This window comes from Lissotriton helveticus, chromosome 3_2 (genome assembly GCF_964261635.1).
Source record: "Lissotriton helveticus chromosome 3_2, aLisHel1.1, whole genome shotgun sequence".
Lineage (NCBI taxonomy): Eukaryota > Metazoa > Chordata > Amphibia > Caudata > Salamandridae > Lissotriton > Lissotriton helveticus.
In genome coordinates, this window is record NC_136062.1 from 267,370,173 (window position 1) to 267,387,555 (window position 17,383).

Here is a 17,383-nt window from a genome sequence, read left to right on the forward strand (position 1 = left end):
CTAGTTCTAGTGACCACCTTGTATCAGTCCAAACAACCCTTATGGTGATTGGTTGTAAGTCAACCTTATAGACCAGCTATCCTAATGGTAGCATGGACAAAGCAGTCTTAGGCTAAACTTTTTGGCATGTGAAGCCAGCTGTTTTACCACAATATAACCCCTTGAATACCAGATGAAAGGACACCACACAGGTTGTTATGAAAATAAACAGTCTATTTCTTAATAACAACACCTCTGAACTCTTTATGAGGTCAGAGGGCTAAGCACATGACAATCTTTTATGAAAAATACGTTAAGTTGCACAAAATCACAATGGTGCCTTAGAGGCACGACAAACCATATACTAAGTAAGTGGAATGTGAGAGTCGATAAAAGGAATGGAGCTGTCCAGAGGCTGTAGGATCGATGGGACCACGCTACACTAACTTCAGGTAAGTAATAGGAGGCCCACGGAACGCGTGTGCAGAGTGTGAACTCACACGCGAGATGCGCAACAAAGTCTATGGTCAGTTCAAGTTAAAGGTGAGTACGGACAATTCTGACTAGATAGGACTAAAACGACTGTGGAACTGGACACTAGGACAGTTAAACTACCCTTGAGCACCGAAGTGCCCTTGTTACCTCACCCACGGGTGCATAGGGTTCAAAGTGCGTCGGATTCTCGCGTTGAAGTCGATGGAGCCTGAAAGAAAAGATGCTGCAGGCGACCAGGAGGAAGATGTCCGGTGCAATCCAAGGGTGGATTGTTGAAGAAGAAGACCTGAAAGCAGAGGGGACAATGTTCACAGTCACTAGCCAGTGACTGGAGTGGAACCAGGAAGGAACCAGATGTCGTCGCGATCAGGTGAAGAGTGGACGCTTGACTCTGCAGCCACGTGGACCAGGAGGTGTCTTCGACGACCAGGATGGAGGCACGAGCTGTCCCACGCAGGCTCTCGCTGTCGGCGGTGTTGGATCCGGAATCGGCGTCAACAGGCCTTGGCAAAGGCAACCCACGCGGTGAGTGGAGAAAACGTCTGGTGCGGACTAGGCGAGTCCGGGGTGCCCCTCTTTTGGAAGGGAGCAAGGGCCAGTCTGGAGCAACCAGACCAGCAGCAAAGATTCGTCGTCTAGGAGACCACTAGCCAGCCGGCAAGTGACCAGACAACGCGTCGAGCAGCAACAAAGCAGAAGGGCCCCCACGCAGATCTCGTGGATGCTGGAGAGCTGATCTTCGGTGCAGGAGCTGCTCGGGGATGGGGCTTCTCAGTCCCCAAAGCACTTGGTCAAGTTTACCTCGGGAGTCGTGCTGGTAGCGAAGTGCAGTTTCTTCCGAGATGGCCGGTCCCACGTGTCTCGTCGCACCCACGGGTCTCAGCTTTGCTGCAGATGTGGGTTGAGGTCGGAGAGGTCTGGGAATCCGGGTCTCGTCGGGCTCTGAAGTCTGGATCCTGGAAGGAAGACGACAAAGGGAAGCCGCTGGACGCTTGATGGTGCCTGCTTGTGCAGGGTGGACACTCCTTGCCCACAAGGGAGATTCTTCAGTCTTCTGTGGAGCAGAACGTCGAAGTCAGAGTTTCTTCTTGTAGAATATGTTCAGGATAATCTGATTTGGAATGGGACCAGCTCCTACCTTTATCCTGCTAAAGGGGGCTGCACTACTGACTAGGTCCCTCCCCTGGGTGGGACCAGGAAGGAGAGTGGTTACACCCCCTATCCTTTGTCCGGTTTCCCGCCAGAGCTGGGGCTGGAGTGTCCCAGCAACTGGTTTGAACCGGTGTATGCACAGGGCACCTTGTGTGCCCCGGGCATGTCTCATTCCTTTCAAGCCTACCCTACCCAATACACAAAGTCCTCTCTGGGGTGGTGCTAGCACCTCCCAAGGCAGGAAACCCTTTGTCCAAGCCATCCTCGCTGGAAGGACTCCCAGCAGCAGGAGGGACTCCCAGCAGCAGGAGGTCAGACTTGTGTCTGTGGTGGCAGCATCCATTTTGTGATGCCAAGGCTCGAGTTAACTTTAACCAGGGTTCACAGTTACATACATGTCGTGTCCCTCTAGAAGGGTGGAATGCTACCCCCGTCGCCAGAATTGGCGAGGGGGTAGTATTCCAATTCGTATGACACCTTACTCGACATGTTTTGATAACGTTATACCAGTTAGCATTTAACCGCGAATATAATGCACTTAAGAGTATATGGTATAGCGTTATCATGGAACAGCTATTAGGACTTGGTTCCGCAAGCTGCAAACGGGCTCAGCTCATGCCAGAGCACCGTCTCCCATAATTCCAAGCACTCTGCCTTCAGGATTGATAAGGCCTTCCATAGGAGTGACTGATAGGAATATATGTGTCCATTTTAGGTTTAGATATAGGTATACTATATCTATAGCAAAGGTTGATTACACCACCTTGCCCCAGCTGTCGTGCAGCCAGTTGTGTCAGTTTTGGATGGCCAGCCAGGGGTGGCATAATACATGCTTCAGCCCCTGGTAGGCCCTGGATACCCAAGGTATACTGTACAGGGACTGATGCACAAGTTACTACTTGTGTAACGATATATCTGTAAGAGACATTAGTTAGTATTAGATTCCTTACCATAGAATATCCCCAGGCGTCAGACTGGATCCGGAAACTTTTGCGTAGCAGTACCCTTGCACGTCGGTAGACGTCGTCTGGGGCTCCGCGTCCGTCGTCGGCGTCGTGATGACGTCGGAGTACTTAGACGCCGCCTCCGCGTGCTGACGTCAGTTCTTAGACACAGCTTTTCTGCGCCAGAAACGCAGAGCCATGTTAAAAACCAACACTGGTGCCATTGAAACTAGGGCCCTGAAAGGGGACAACCCTAACCCTAGATATTGGTTCGCAGAACGGGGAGGATGGGTGGGTCGGTAAGGAATCTAATACTAACTAATGTCTCTTACAGATATATCGTTACACAAGTAGTAACTTGTGCATCTGAATGAGACACGTTAGTATTAGATTCCTTACCTTAGAATAGATACCCCAGCAATACCAACCCCGGTGGTGGGTCTGCGAACCAATAAATCACACCAGAAAGTCCTGGAGGACGGATCGGCCAAAGAAGCCATCCCTCCGGACTTGGCTGTCCAGGCAGTAGTGTCTCGCAAACGTGTGCAGCGATGCCCACATAGCTGCCTGACCGATGTCTTGTAAGGGCACACCCCTGCCCAGGGCAGTGGTAGTCGCCGTGGCTCGGGTGGAATGAGCCCGCAATCCAGCCGGGGGCTCCTTCCTAGCCAAAGAGTAGCATGCCTGGATACACAAGATGATCCACCGGGAGATGGTCCTCTTGTGCACCGCTTTCCCCTTCTTAGCGCCCACGTAACCAACAAAGAGTTGGTCATCCACCCGGAACTGGCGTGTGCGACTCAAATAAAATGAGAGCGCACGTTTTGGGTCCAGACAGTGGAGCCGCTCTTCCTCTTTAGAGGGATGCGGTGGCGGGAAGAAGGTTGGCAAGGTGATAGACTGCCCAATGTGGAAGGCCGTGACAACCTTGGGCAGGAAAGAAGGTTTGGTACGTAGCACCACTTTGTCCGGATGGACAGAAAGGAAAGGTGGAGTACAAGAAAGAGCCTGGAGCTCACTCACTCTCCTGGCAGAGGTGATGGCAACCAGGAAAGCCGTCTTCAAGGTCAGAAGGCGAAGAGGACAGTTGTGAAGTGGCTCAAAGGGAGCGCACATCAGAAAGGTAAGAACCAGGTTCAAGTCCCACTGAGGCATCACAAACGGAACAGGAGGAAATGTGTGTGTGTGTGTGATGCCCTTAAGAAATCTGTTTACAATAGGGGACTTGAACAAAGAAGGCTGATCAGGTAGCCTGAGAAAGGCTGAAAGGGCAGAAAGATAGCCCTTGATAGTGCCCAGAGCAGAGCCCTGCTGGGCAAGAGAAAGAAGGAAGAGAAGAACCTCAGAAAGAGGGGCAGCAAGAGGATCCACAGCCTTTGCTGTGCACCATGCCACAAATCTGTTCCACCTGCAGGCGTATACCGACTTTGTGGAGGGACGCCTGGCTGCCAGAATGACGTTACAGACTTCAGGAGGCAAGTCAAATGGCCTCAACTGTCGCCGCTCAATCTCCAAGAAAGGAGGTGGAGACTGGACAGGCTCGGGTGGAGGACCGTCCCCTGCTGCTGCGACAGAAGGTCCTCCTGAAGAGGCAGACGAACCGGGGGATCGACTGACATATTGAGTAGCTCTGGATACCAGTACCTTCTCGCCCAGTCCGGAGCCACAAGGATGACTTGGGCCCGGTCGCGCTTGATTTTCTCCAGCACTCTGGGCAGAAGTGGTATAGGCGGAAAGGTGTACAACAGACCGCAACTCCACTTGCGACGAAAAGCGTCTCCGAGCGAGTGCCGCCTTGGAAATTCCAACGCGCAGAACTGATGACATTGCGAGTTCTCTTCGGTGGCGAATAGATCTAACCAAGGCTCTCCCCATCGCTGAAAGAGGCCTTGCGCCACGTACGAGTTCAGACGCCATTCGTGATCAATCATGCACCGACAGCTGAGCTCGTCCGCCCTGGCGTTCAGAGAACCTGCCAGGTGTTGAGCCACCAGGGTCACGCCCTGGCGTTCCAGCCATTGCCAAAGGCGAAGAGCCTCCTGGCAAAGGGTCCACGACCCGACCCCGCCCTGTTTGTTGCAGTACCACATGGCGGTGGTGTTGTCCGTGAACACCTGCACTACACTCCCCCGGACAGAGGGGAGGAATGCCTTCAGTGCTAGACGAATCGCCCGTAGCTCCAACAGGTTGATGTGGAGCCGGGCCTCCGCCGGAGACCAAAGGCCTCTGATCTCCGCCTCTCCCAAGTGGCCTCCCCAGCCCTGGAGGGACGCGTCCGTCACAACTACGTGCTCCGGTTGGCGAAGGGAGAGGGATCTGCCGCTGACCCAATCGCGGTCTGTGAGCCATCACTGCAGCTGTCTCGCAGTGCCCTCCGAGATCAGGACGTGGTCGGACAGATTGCCCTGATGCTGGGCCCACTGAAACTTCAGGTCCCACTGCAGAGCCCGCATCCGCCACCTGGCATGATGCACCAGAAGGATGCAGGAGGCCATCAGCCCCAGAAGCCGCAGCGTCAACCTGACCGAGACCCGGGATAACGGCTGAAAGATGGGAATCAGAGCCTGAATATCCCGGACCCGCTGTTCGGGTGGATAAACCCGAAACTGCGCCGAGTCCAGAACCACTCCAATGAAGAGGAGCTTCTGAGAGGGACACAGGTGTGACTTTGGCACATTGATGGAAAACCCCAGCTGGTGCAGGAGATCTGCCGTAGTCTGGAGGTGGCTGACGACTGTCAGGGGCGAGCCCGCCTTCAACAGCCAGTCGTCTAGGTAGGGGAAGACTGAAACCCCGAACCTGCGCAGATGAGCTGCGACCACCGCCATCACCTTTGTGAACACCCGTGGGGCGCTGGTAAGGCCGAAGGGGAGCACGGTAAACTGAAAGTGCTCGTGGCCAACCGTGAACCGCAGGTAGCGTCGGTGGGCCGGCAGGACGGGGATGTGGAAATAAGCGTCCTGCAAGTCCAACGCTACCATCCAGTCTCCTGGGTCCAGGGCAGCTAGGACCTGAGCCAATGTCAGCATCTTGAACTTCTCCTTCCGGAGGAAGCCGTTGACGTTCTGTAGATCCAAGATAGGCCGTAGGCCCCCTTTGCCCTTCTTGGGTACCAGAAAGTAGTGGGAGTAGCAACCACACCCTACTTCTGGCCCAGGAGCGCGCTCTATGGCCCCCTTGGCCAAGAGGGCCGTAACTTCCTCCTGCAGAAGTCGCAAGTTATCCCCCGATACACGGTGGTTCTGCGGTGGCATGGCTGGAGTCGCCTCGAAGGGGAGGGAATAGCCCCTTCGGACGATTTGCGGGCACCCACCTGTCCGAAGTGACAGTGCGCCAGTGGAGGTGCTGATGGCAAACCCTGCCCCCCACTGGCGTCACATGGGCCTGAAAGCACGGACTAGGAGGGTTTTGAGGCGGATGCTGCGGGGGAAGGTGTGGACTGACCTCTCCGCTGCCCCCGACCGCCCAGACGGCGGTTCCCACGGCCGCCACCACGTTGGGTATTGCCCTGCGGAGCGTGGCTGGCGGCACGTGTGGGCGTACCCCTTCCGTGGCCATGAAAGGAGTGAAAGGCAGCCGATTGCTGGCCCGAGAGGCCCAAGGACTTGGCCGTAGCCCTGGAGTCCTTAAAGCGCTCAAGCGCATGGTCTGCCTTGTCGCCAAAGAGGCGACGGCCATCGAACGGCATGTCCATGAATGTGCTCTGGACATCAGCCGAGAAGTTGGCAGACCGTCATTGCCATCGCTCTACCCAGCGAGTCGGTGGTATCCAGCCCACACCTGATGGAATACTTGGCTGCATCCCGGCCCTCCACAAGGGCTTGGCCGAGTTCGACCCATACCTCCAACGGACACTGGCAGCACTTCCGCGACCTTATCCCACACAGAGTGTGTGTAACGTCCCAAGAGGCAGGCAGTGTTGGAAGACCGCAGGCCTAGACTAAGGGATGAGAAGATCTTCTTCCCATACTGGTCATACCTCTTGGATTTCCTGTCCGGCGGGGCCGACGGGAATGCGGTCTGGGAATTGGAGGCCTAGATGACTAGGCTCTCGGGGGTAGGGTGGGAGGACAGGAAACATGGGTCGCCCGGGGCTGGGCGGTGGCGTCTGGCCACGTTCCTATCTACGGGTGAACCCGTAGCGGGCTTGGACCAAGTGCCCAGAAGAACGTCGGTCAAGGCCTCATTAAAGGGCAGCAGAGGCTCGGCCGACCTTGACTGCGGTTTAAGGACCTCAGTGAGGAGGTTAGTCATTACGGCCGCGACGGGGAGCTCAAGGCCCAAGGCCTTGGCAGCCCTCATCAGCACCACACTATAGGTTGCCCCCTCCACCGAAGCCACGTTAGGAGGGGAGACAAAACCAGTGTCTGGAGAGGTGTCCAGGCCACTGGCCTCCCCAAGGTCTCCTGTCCAGTCCTCATGAGACTGACACTCCCTGGTCAGAGGGTCCTCAGACCCCTCCCAGTCCTCTTCATCACCCATCTCCTGAAACTCAGGGTTCTCAACTAATGGGGCCTGTTCATAAAAGTGAAAATCACCCAACGGCGTCTGGAGCGGCGCCCATCGGGGCCGTCCCGACGGCTGAACAGGAACGAAGGTGGAACCGGGGACGGCGCCGCCGGAGGCGACACCTGCGGGTCCGACGCCGGGGAGGTCGTAAGATCCACCGGCGACGAACCAGATCCCGAAGGAGGTCCAGCGGAGTCCTGCGGCGCCGGGACAACTGAACCCCCCCGGCGCCGGGCACGAAGGCGTCGGCGGCATCGGGGCCGAAGCACCCGACGGCGTCTGGGCCGGAGCCGCCGTCCCGCTAGGGGCCCCAGACTTGTCCGCTGGGCCCGAAGGCGCCGCGGAGCCCGCCGGAGGAGAGAGTTTCCTCATAGCCATGAGGAAGCGCTCGATCTCCTCCTGCGACGCGTTCAGCCCAGGGACCGGAGAGTGTGGAGCTGCACGCGGCGCCCGCGACTCCGACGGAGCCGCGTGGGTGGTGTCACCCGAACCCCCGGCCGCATCGTGCGAGCGTCGGGGGGGGGGTGGGAGTCCGAAGAGCGATGACGCCGCTTGGACTTCTTGTGCCTCTTACCTGACGACGACTTCGACCCGGAGGAGTGCGGCCTACCCTCGGAACTGTGGTGGCTCCGAGCCCGCGACCTGTCCCTCGACCTCTCCATGGGATCGGGACCTCTCGCGGCGCGGGACCGACTGCCGGAGTTCGAGTCGCTTGCGGGACCGCTCCCGTCTGGCTTTCGAAGAGAGGGCCCGGCAGTCGGAGCAGGCCTTGTCGTCGTGGTCGACGCCCAGACAAGATAAACCGACGCGGTGAGGATCCGTGACCGACAGCAGGCGGTCGCAATCGTCACAGTGCTTGAAGCAGGGCATCCCTACGGCACCTTCCGGAGTCGAGACTCGAAATACAATCAAAAAGTGATCAAAAAAGTTCGTAAAAAATTGACTAGGGTTACTGCTTTTTCCAGATCTGCGCTTGCTGGCGCGGAAAAAAGAAGAACTGACGTCAGCACGCGGAGGCGGCGTCTAAGTACTCCGACTACGTCATCACGGAACCCACGACGCCGGACGCGGAGCCGCAGACGACGCCTACCGACGCGCAAGGGTACTGCTACGCAAAAGTTTCCGGATCCAGTCTGACGCCTGGGGATATTCTATGGTAAGGAATCTAATACGAACGTGTCTCTTTCAGATAAGGTGACTCAGTATCCAATTAGATATGTACCTAGGGTACATGGAGTCCATTTTAACAGAGAGCAGAGGGCCTGGGGTCCTGAATAGCAGGATCCCAGGCCAACTAAGTCAAAAACCAGCAAAACACCAGGCAAAAAGTTGGGGGTAATCATAGTCAGATATCCACCTTCCTACAGTAGGGTTCCTGCAGTGTGAGTGCCTGCAGTTCGCTCACCCTTCGTAGCGAGGTGATTGCTACCAGAAAGGCCGTCTTCATCGTTAGCATTTGCAGTGATGCTTTGTGGATGGGTTCGAAAGGTGCTTTCATGAGCTCCGTCAGTACCACATTTAGGTTCAAGGCCGGCGGCGGCATTCTCTTTGGTGGCGCTGTTCTTTTAGCCCCTTCTAGGAATCTTTTTACGACTTGGGATATAAAAAAGCTTCTCCCGGTTTCTCCTCTTGTGTATGCCACAATCGCTGGCAGGTGCACCCTCGGCGAGGATGAGCTTAGCTTAGCCTTAATTAGGTGCGTGAGGTATCTTAGCACTGTGGATTCCCTGGTCAGTTTCCTATGGAGTTTTTTCTTGCAACACCATTGAGTGAATCTTTTCCATTTCTCCCCATAGCACTTGCGTGTGCTGGGCCTTCTTGCCTCTCGCAGCACCCGCAGGGTGCTCTTTGGTAGTTTTAGGTGTGCAAACTCCAAGTCCTCAGGAGCAAGGCTGAGAGGTTGAGGCTCTCCGGTTCTGGGTGTAGAACTTCTCCGCTTTCCATGGAGAGTAGGTCTCTTCTTTTTGAAAACTTGTGGGGTGGCCCCTGCACCATCTCCATTATCTGAGAATACCAGGTCTGTCTGGCCCATTGTGGTGCCACCAGGATGAGCGTCATGTTGCTCTTAATGTATTTGTTGAGAACCCTGGGGATCAGTGGTATCGGGGGGAAAAGCGTAGGCAAATGTTTTTGACCAGCTTATCCATAGGGCATTCCCATGTGACAGTGCCTCTGGTTGCCTGGATGCAAAGTATTGGCATTTTGCATTCCGCGTGTTGCAAACAGGTCTATTGTTGGCGTGCCCCATTTCCTGAATAGTCTCTCTGTTTCCTGAATGTTGAGTTCCCACTCGTGGGACGCTGAAGTCTGCCTGCTGAGCCAATCCGCTTCTACATTGTCCTTTCCTGGCAGGTGTATGGCTAGGAGGTCTATTTAGTGGTATAGCCCATTTCCAGATTTCCTGTGCCAAGCTCGACAGAGGGAACTATTGAGTTCCCCCCTGTTTGTTTATGTAAAACATCGTTGTGGTGTTGTCTGTATTAGCACCTTCTGGTTGTACAGGTGTTTCTGAAAAGCCTTGAGGGCTAGCAAAACCGTTTTCAGTTCCAGGTAATTGGTGTGTCTGACTGCATCTGTAGGGCTCCACAGACCCCTCACTCTGAGCCTGTTCATGTGTGCGCCCCACCCCTTCTGGGATGAGTCTGTGGTGATGGTCACTGTTGGGTCCGGTGGTGTTAGAGGTTTCCCTTCTGTTATTCTCTCCTTTGTCCACCACCTTATTTCTTCCTGCACCCTGTGCGTTACAACCACTAGATCCTCCCAACTTCCTGTAGCTTGTGACCATTGCTGTTGCAGCCACTCTTGGAGTGGTCTCATTGGTAGGCGTACATTGGGGACCAGGTGTATGCATGACGCCATCATCCCCAAGATCTTGCTCACAGTCCTCACTGTCAGAGCTCGCCCCTTCTGGCAGTGACGTTTCTCCCTCAGTAGGCTGAGGGTTCTCTTTTCGCTGGGTAACACCCTGCATTGGACGGTGTCGATCTGAGCTCCCAGGAAGCTCTTCACTTGCTCTGGTTCCATCGAGCATTTTCCCCAGTGTATGGAGAAACCCAGGCTTGCCAGCAATCTTGTCACCTGTTCTGCATGATCTTTGCATGTCCTGTAAGAGCTTGCCTTTACTAGCCAGTCGTCGAGGCAGGGGTACACGTGTATCCCCTTTCTTCTTAGATGTGCGGCCACTGCCGCGAGGCATTTGGTGAACACCCTTGGTGCGGACTTTAGGCCGAATGCCAGGGTCGTGAATTGGTAGTGATCCTTGTTCACTGTGAATCTTAGCATGTGCTTGTGCTGCCTGTTCATGGGGATGTGCATGTACGCATCTTTGAGGTCTATGGTTGACAAGAAGTCCCCGGCCTTTATCTGTGGAATGACCTCTTGTAGGGATGTCATCTTGAATTTTTGAGTTTTGACGTATTTGTTTAGGAACCGTAGGTCCAGGATGGGTCTTAGACTTTCGTCCACTTTTGGCACCAGGAAGTAGTTGGAGTAGACTCCCCTGTTTCGTTCTTTGAATGGAACCCTTTCGATGGCCGCTTTGAAAGAGGAGTTCTTGACTTCCTCTTGCAGTAATTGCAGCTCTCTTCCCGAGTGCTGTCTTTTCTTTGGTTTTCTGTTTGGTGGTCTCTTTTCCAACTCTATGCAGTATCCGAACTGCATAACGTTAAGTATCCACTTGTCTTATTTTTTGCCACTCCTGGAGAAAAAATCTCAATCTTCCTCCTACCGGCGTCACATGTTCCTTTGTGTCTTGTCCGTGTAGCCCTCTTTGTTTTCCCGTGCTCCTCCCCGGAGGGTTTGGGTGGGAGAGCACCTTCTTCCGTGTGAAGTCACTTAGAGGGGGTTGTTCACCACCTCTCCTTCTCTGGCCCCGTCCATTTCCTCTTGACCGAAAGAACTGGCCCCTGCTCTGGTAGTTCCAGTTTTGCCTCTGCTGGCCCAGTCACTGTTGCCCCTGGTGGAAACTCTGGTGAGAATCTCCTCGCTGACTTCCACCTCTGCCGTTCGGCCTCCGTGTAGAGTGCCCCTTCTCATCCCCCTGAATTGCACGGCCCCCATGGACCTTGCGGTCTTAGTTGTCCTTCAGTTGGGTGAGCTTATCAAATGGGGCTCCGAACAGTTTCACCGTTGAAGGGTGTGTTCAGGATGTTGTTCTGAACCTCAGCCTTGAAGCCTGAGATCCTGAGCCAGGCTTGCCTTCTCTCTGCGATGCCTATAGCCATCAGTCTGCTGGATGTTTCTGCCCCATCCAAGGCGGTCTTCAGGCACGAGTTGGCGATGTTTTTCCCCTCTTCCACAAGGTGTGATACCCTCTCACGGTATTGTTCCGGGAGGTGCTTCAGCAATTGGCCCATCTCATCCCAGTGCTGGTATTGATGTCTATTCAGGAGGGCATTGGAGTTCGCAATCCGCCAGTGCGTTGCGGCGTTGCTCTCAATTTTCCTGCCCGTTAGATCCATCCTCCTGCATTCCTTGTCAGGTGGCGGTCCAGATGTTGTGGGGACGTTTGCCCTTTTCCTGGCCGTTGCAGCGATTATTGAATCTGCTGTGACGGATCCCTTGATGTAAGCTGGGTCTTGGGAGGAGAATTTGTACTTCTTCTCTGTCCTCGGCGTTACTGATCTGCATGTAGCCGGGTCCTTGAAGGCTTCCTTCCCCTGGTCTGTGATACTCTTGAGCATGGGCAAGAACTGGCTTCTTGTCTGTATGGGGAGCAATGTCTCGAGCAGGAAGTCTGCTTTTGGCTTCTCCTCTGCCAGCTTAACTCCATAAGCTGCTGCCGCCTTCCTGACCACCTCATTGTATGCCCCAATGTCATCCGGTGGCGAAGGCCTCGAGGGGTATGTTTCCACAGCCTCCTCCGAGTTTTCGGCCTCGATGTCCTGCCATTCCTGGTCTTGGGCCGTCGAGGAACCTGAGCCGTAGCTAGACTGCTGCTCCCCATAATCCCCTTCTGTGTAGTAGAGGTCTTCCTGCTCTTCTTGCTCCGAGGGTTCCGGCGTCTCTTTGACGTCGAACTCCTCGAGCTCCTGTACCTCAGCGACGGTCGGTGCCGGCTTCGAGGGGATCTTGTAACTTCTAATTTTTTCATCGAAGTCTTTCTTTCTCTGAAGGATGTTCTCCATTTCGGCCTCGAGCCTTCTTCTCTTTCTCTGCATCTCTGCGGCCTGCTTGTCGTCGAGCGTTTCCGCCGCTCTTTTCGGCGGCGTCGTCGAAGTCGAAACTTTCTTCGGCTCCTTTTCTTTCAAAGTCGAAGGCCCTTTTTTGGGGGCTTGCTTCGATGACCTTTGCTTTTCGCTGGTCTTCGGCCTCCGGGAGTCCTTCTGAGGATCCGCTGGGCTCTTTTTCGGAGGATGCAGCTTCGGTCGTCGATTTTTTCGCCGCCGGTGCTCCTTTCGAGGCTCTGGACTCAGACTTTCGGGAGTTTGCCTCTGGCTTTCGAGACCCTGTGGGTGTTTTCGGGGTCGTAGACTCTCCTACCTTGTCAGGCGTTTTCTTAATCGGTCTCTGCGACCGTGAAGTCATCTGGGCCTTCGGCGATGTTGTCCTAGTCATCGGTGGAGAGGCCCAGTTCATAAAGCGTCGGGGCTTGGCCCTTGCCCTGCATCGTGTGGTGAGCTGTCCTCTGTCTCTCTCGAACTCGGAGTGTCTTCTGCTTGAAGACGGAGCAGGCGTTGCAGTCTCTGCTCTCGTGGTCGATTGGCAGGCAGATGTTGCAGACCAGGTGCTCGTCCTTCTGTGCGAACTTGTGGTGGCAGTTCTTGCAGAATTTAAAGGGTGTCTTGTACATCCCTGCGCTCAGGGGGCCCCCTGTGTGCGCATTCCTCCAAGGACGTCGAAGATTTCGAAGTTTTCTCCTTTCTTCGTCGTCTCTTCTCTAATGGTCCTCTTCTCCCGATCTTCTCAGGTCTTCACCGTTGAAGAGTTGCTGTATTTCCTCCTTTTCTCCTCCAAAACTTCTGGAGCTTCACGCGACGATCCAGACCCAACGGCGGAAAAAAGAATCTGAAGATAGCGCCAAAGGGTGGTAGCTTCCGCCGGAAGCACGCCGACGTCACCGAAGGGACACCAAATGGTGGGACGTCGACGCCCACCTGGGCTACTACAAAAAAAAACAAAAAAAAACCGACTACGATTCCGGACCCAACCACAAGATTGCGGAATATGCACAGCATAGTGAATCCAGAAAGATTCACGCTGCAAAACTGAGCAGAGCTCAGGGAGACTCCCATCACACGACGTGCGGTAGAAAATCTGAGGGCTTGAGCTTTTGAGGAGAAGGTTCTAGAGGGTGCTGGCGCCCGATTGGCTGCAAATTGGACTAACATATTGACACTAATGTGTTACAAGTAGTTTTTTCTCTTTCCATGCATTCCTATGTAGGAATCATTTGAGGTTTTCAGTTGTATTTCCTCTTCTTTTATTATGTACTATGTTTTCATATATATACATATATTTAGCATTATTGCTATTTTATTTACCGTGGGACTCCCACTTCGACGACAGGGAATATTCAAGCATGTGAATCTATGAAAGACACCATTAATACTGGAGAACTATTATTTTCACTCACTTTTTTACGCACTGCTTTGCAGTTCTCAGTCCATGGTTACCTTCCTGAAAACAATCTACACACTGGGGCACCCACTTTATACATCATAAGTGGCTGTAAGAATACTCTCCTTGGTGTGAGGAGGCCCAGATGATGACAAGGGCAGTACCGGACGTTAACTGATGGGTACTTTTCAAAACATGGGAGTATCCGATTGTACTTAAGTCACGTTTTGTTAAATTGTACAATTTAATTTAGAATAGAGCTACACCACAGATACTGTCATGGATTATGTTGTCTAGACCCCCCAGTTACTCTTTGTTGTTCAGATTGCTAGAGCACTACCTGGACTCTGCATAATATACGTTTTTGGTACATCATATAAAAAGGTAGCTTCCTACAACTATTAAACCATATAATACACCCCTTTTCCTCAGTTCCCCATCTCAGTCTTGGGAATGTAGGATTATGCTTTCACTGTATGGTAATATAATCTCATCATGTGCACACGAACAGGCCATGTGCTTCCAAAATGGACTGTTTATATCGGTGCCATGACATCATTTGGTGTGTAACATGCTTATCACATGCCGCATGTATAGACCACACACTTGGGATCTCAGCGCTAGGATCCAAAAATTGACTTGCATTAGTATAAGTTTACATGAGATGGGCAGTAGGCCCCCATTTGTGTGACCACAATGTTGATCACGCTATGCTGTCACTACCGTGTTATAACCATGAACCCATAAGAGGGACAGTAGTCTATTGTCAATATAGAGGAAGTGCTTGGTGCATCGCATGAAGTATAGGACTGGTTCCTGTCAAAGGGAAGGCCTTCCGATGCCTTTGAGCAAATGTTGATTACTGAAAGAACACCAGCTTATCATGCCATCGATCCTCAATCATTGCCATCAATTCAGGATGGCACTAAAAATTGGCCTCTTCCAAAGCAACCACTGCGATAATCAACCCAATAATGGGCATCCACAGTCTTTCAGAACTATATTAATACACACTTAACACTACAATGCATGTGCCTGCTATATGCTTTAATCTGTGGGCACATGTTCTTCGAATGTGAACAAGACATTTTTGTGATGAAATTTATCAAAATTGATATTTCGGGAGGTCAACACTATATGAAGCATGCAGTCCTACACAGTTTGCTTTCAGGAGTATGATTTCTAGAGTGTTAGCAGGTGGCTGGAAGTATTACTTTAAAGCAGAGTGCAGTCTGTGTGAGATTGCGGGAATTGGCATGGATGACTGAGACAAGGTCCATGCTAAAGTGTCACCCGGTGTCTGCTAGATGCGGTTTCTGAAGCTTACGTTTTCTGATCTTACTCCCCTCAATTCTTTTACATGCCTAACCAGGTGATAATAATAATAATCCACATTTGTAAAGCGCACAATCACCCGTAAGGGTCTCTAGGCGCTGGGGGCCGTCGGGAAGATTAAGCGAGCTATTGCCCAGAGTCACATGGTGCTGGGCTAACCTGCCGCCGGAGCCGGGGATCGAACCCCTGATCCCGGCGTCAGTCGCCCTGGCCCGCGGCGCCACACCTCTCCCGATGCCTTCGTCTTACATGCCCTTTGCTTTGGAAGTCCAGATGAAGATTTTTAATTTCCTTTCTTGCTTACAAAGTTTGCGGTTGGTGAGGGTTTTGGAGTACCAGGGTGTCAACCAGTTCCATCTGGCATTTTCACACTTTCAACAGCACCAAATTGCCAATGGTGCTTTGCAGGAAAGTGTTGAAATTGAAGTAAGTGTTCAAAGAACCTGTAACCGTCCAGAAAAGCAACTGAACTGGAACTAATTGATCAAGTGCAGCAGTGGCTAATGGTCAACTGTAAGTGACAAATTCTTTCCTCCCTTCTCTAGACATTTCCCCTTTCTCTGTATTGACCCAGACAGTGGTCTATTACTTCCAAGCATAGTTCATGCTACAGTAATATCAACCCACAAAGTAATATGCAAATCTTAATGCTAAACACCAAACATCTATACTGCAAAGAAAAAATAAAAGTTGCAGCCATCAAGACAAGGCTACAGTTAACTAGAATTAGTGATTTTTAACTTAAAATGTGAAAAACCATCAAATGAAAACTAGATCATATGTACAAATGGTAATTTACCAGTTTTATTGTTTCCCCTACAAAGTTCAAAAACGAGTTAAATAGTCACTGTACAGAAGCTCAAAAAATCAACAAAAAAAAAGGACAATGTGCAAGTACTTCATGTAGCGGCCTTATAAACATTTAGACTAAACTGTCATTCGTATCAGAAAAATGAAAGAATGAATTCTCTAAAATGTACGCAGTTTATTCAAAAGCTTGTCGTTATAACAAACCCATTAAGGTTTGTTTACAAGTAGAGACCTAAAGACAGAAGAGATTGTTAAGTGTGGCTACCAAAATACATCTTGCCTACAACATTGCATTTAGTATCGCAGTATTAAAACAAAATCTCAATGGTGTATAGAGCAGGGCTAGACTTATGCCAACAATACAAAACCAGAGAATACAACATAACCATTAAAATGCCTCTGAACCAAAGAGGAAAAATGATCATCATGTTAAAATATTAAAAAAGCAAAACAAAAGGACAAAGCAGGATTTCCATTCAATTCCTGATGCAGGCATGGAGAGGTGACTAGATTCCAATAAATTATCTTGAAACCCAAGCACAGCTGCTGCTTAGCCTTTTAAAATCTTCGTTGTAGCCCACTCTTAAATGAAGGTTTGAATCCGGAGCCACTTGCTCGCTGCATTGAGTTTGCGACTTGTACAGCTCTATTAAGCGACGAAGTGCTAATAAAAATAGAAAAATAAATGTTACTAAACACTTACTGTAGCAAGTATATACAAAATGAAAATGCACTTCGCAACTTGTATATGATGTGCAGTCCCTATTTATCAAGAACACATCTATTTTTAAAATGGACCACAACTGCTGGATGCGAAACGCTTGTCAATGTGACAATTATTCAATCATACATGAATCTGCATAAGAATGACTAATAAGCAAACAGGAGTATAATAAGTGAGCAGTGCCTAAATCAGGGCCTTATGAATTGGTCACACAAAGTCTAAACTGTCACGCATCAATTTTTAAATAAATTAAATACAGTAACGTCTTAACTTGCATGTATCAGTAGTTTTCATACTCTAAGCTGTTCTAGATTTCACATGCCATGTATTATTCTGCCATAAGTGGCTAGGCTTGCCAAACTTCTTTTTAAATAAAATGGTTACTTACCAGTAGTAGTTTTGCAGGTTGAAGAGTTTTCTGGATTCACATGCTGTGCATTATTCAGCCATCCAGTGGTTGGGTCTGGAATTGTCTCCACCATTTGGTGCTATGTACGTCCCCTGTGTGACGTCAGGTGGCACCCTGGAAGTGGTTGCGTGTAGTAGCCATTTTCACATTTTATTTTGTGTTGTAGTATTATAGTCTATTAGAAGGTACTTCAGAGAATTGTTAGTTATGGCTCCTCACCTGTTAATATTCCTTGTAGGGGAGGCTGGGCGGGTCACATGTGAATCCAGAACACTCTTCAAGCTGCAAAACTACTCTTGGTAAGTAACCATTTTGTTTTGCAGCGTGAATCCTGTTCTGGATTCACATGCTATTCATTAGATTAAGTAGCGGTTTCTCCATTCTTGTGGAGGTTGCGGTAATGGGCTATTAGTTTTGCAGCATGAATCTTTCTGGATTCACTATGCTGTGCATAGACTTTGTAGTGGT

General features: G+C 51.4%; 1 protein-coding gene across 8 annotated transcripts in view; it reads right to left on the minus strand.

Moving 5' to 3' along the window:
* Nucleotides 1-15,747: 15,747 nt before the first annotated feature.
* The window catches only part of SLTM (SAFB like transcription modulator), a 340,694-nt gene continuing 339,058 nt past the window's right edge, over nucleotides 15,748-17,383 (minus strand). For all 8 annotated transcript variants that reach the window (XM_078685169.1, XM_078685170.1, XM_078685172.1 and 5 more), the window contains one exon: nucleotides 15,748-16,446. In XM_078685169.1, the coding sequence (XP_078541295.1) occupies nucleotides 16,341-16,446 (106 nt within the window). In that variant the 3' untranslated portion in view covers nucleotides 15,748-16,340. The remainder of the gene's footprint in view (nucleotides 16,447-17,383) is intronic.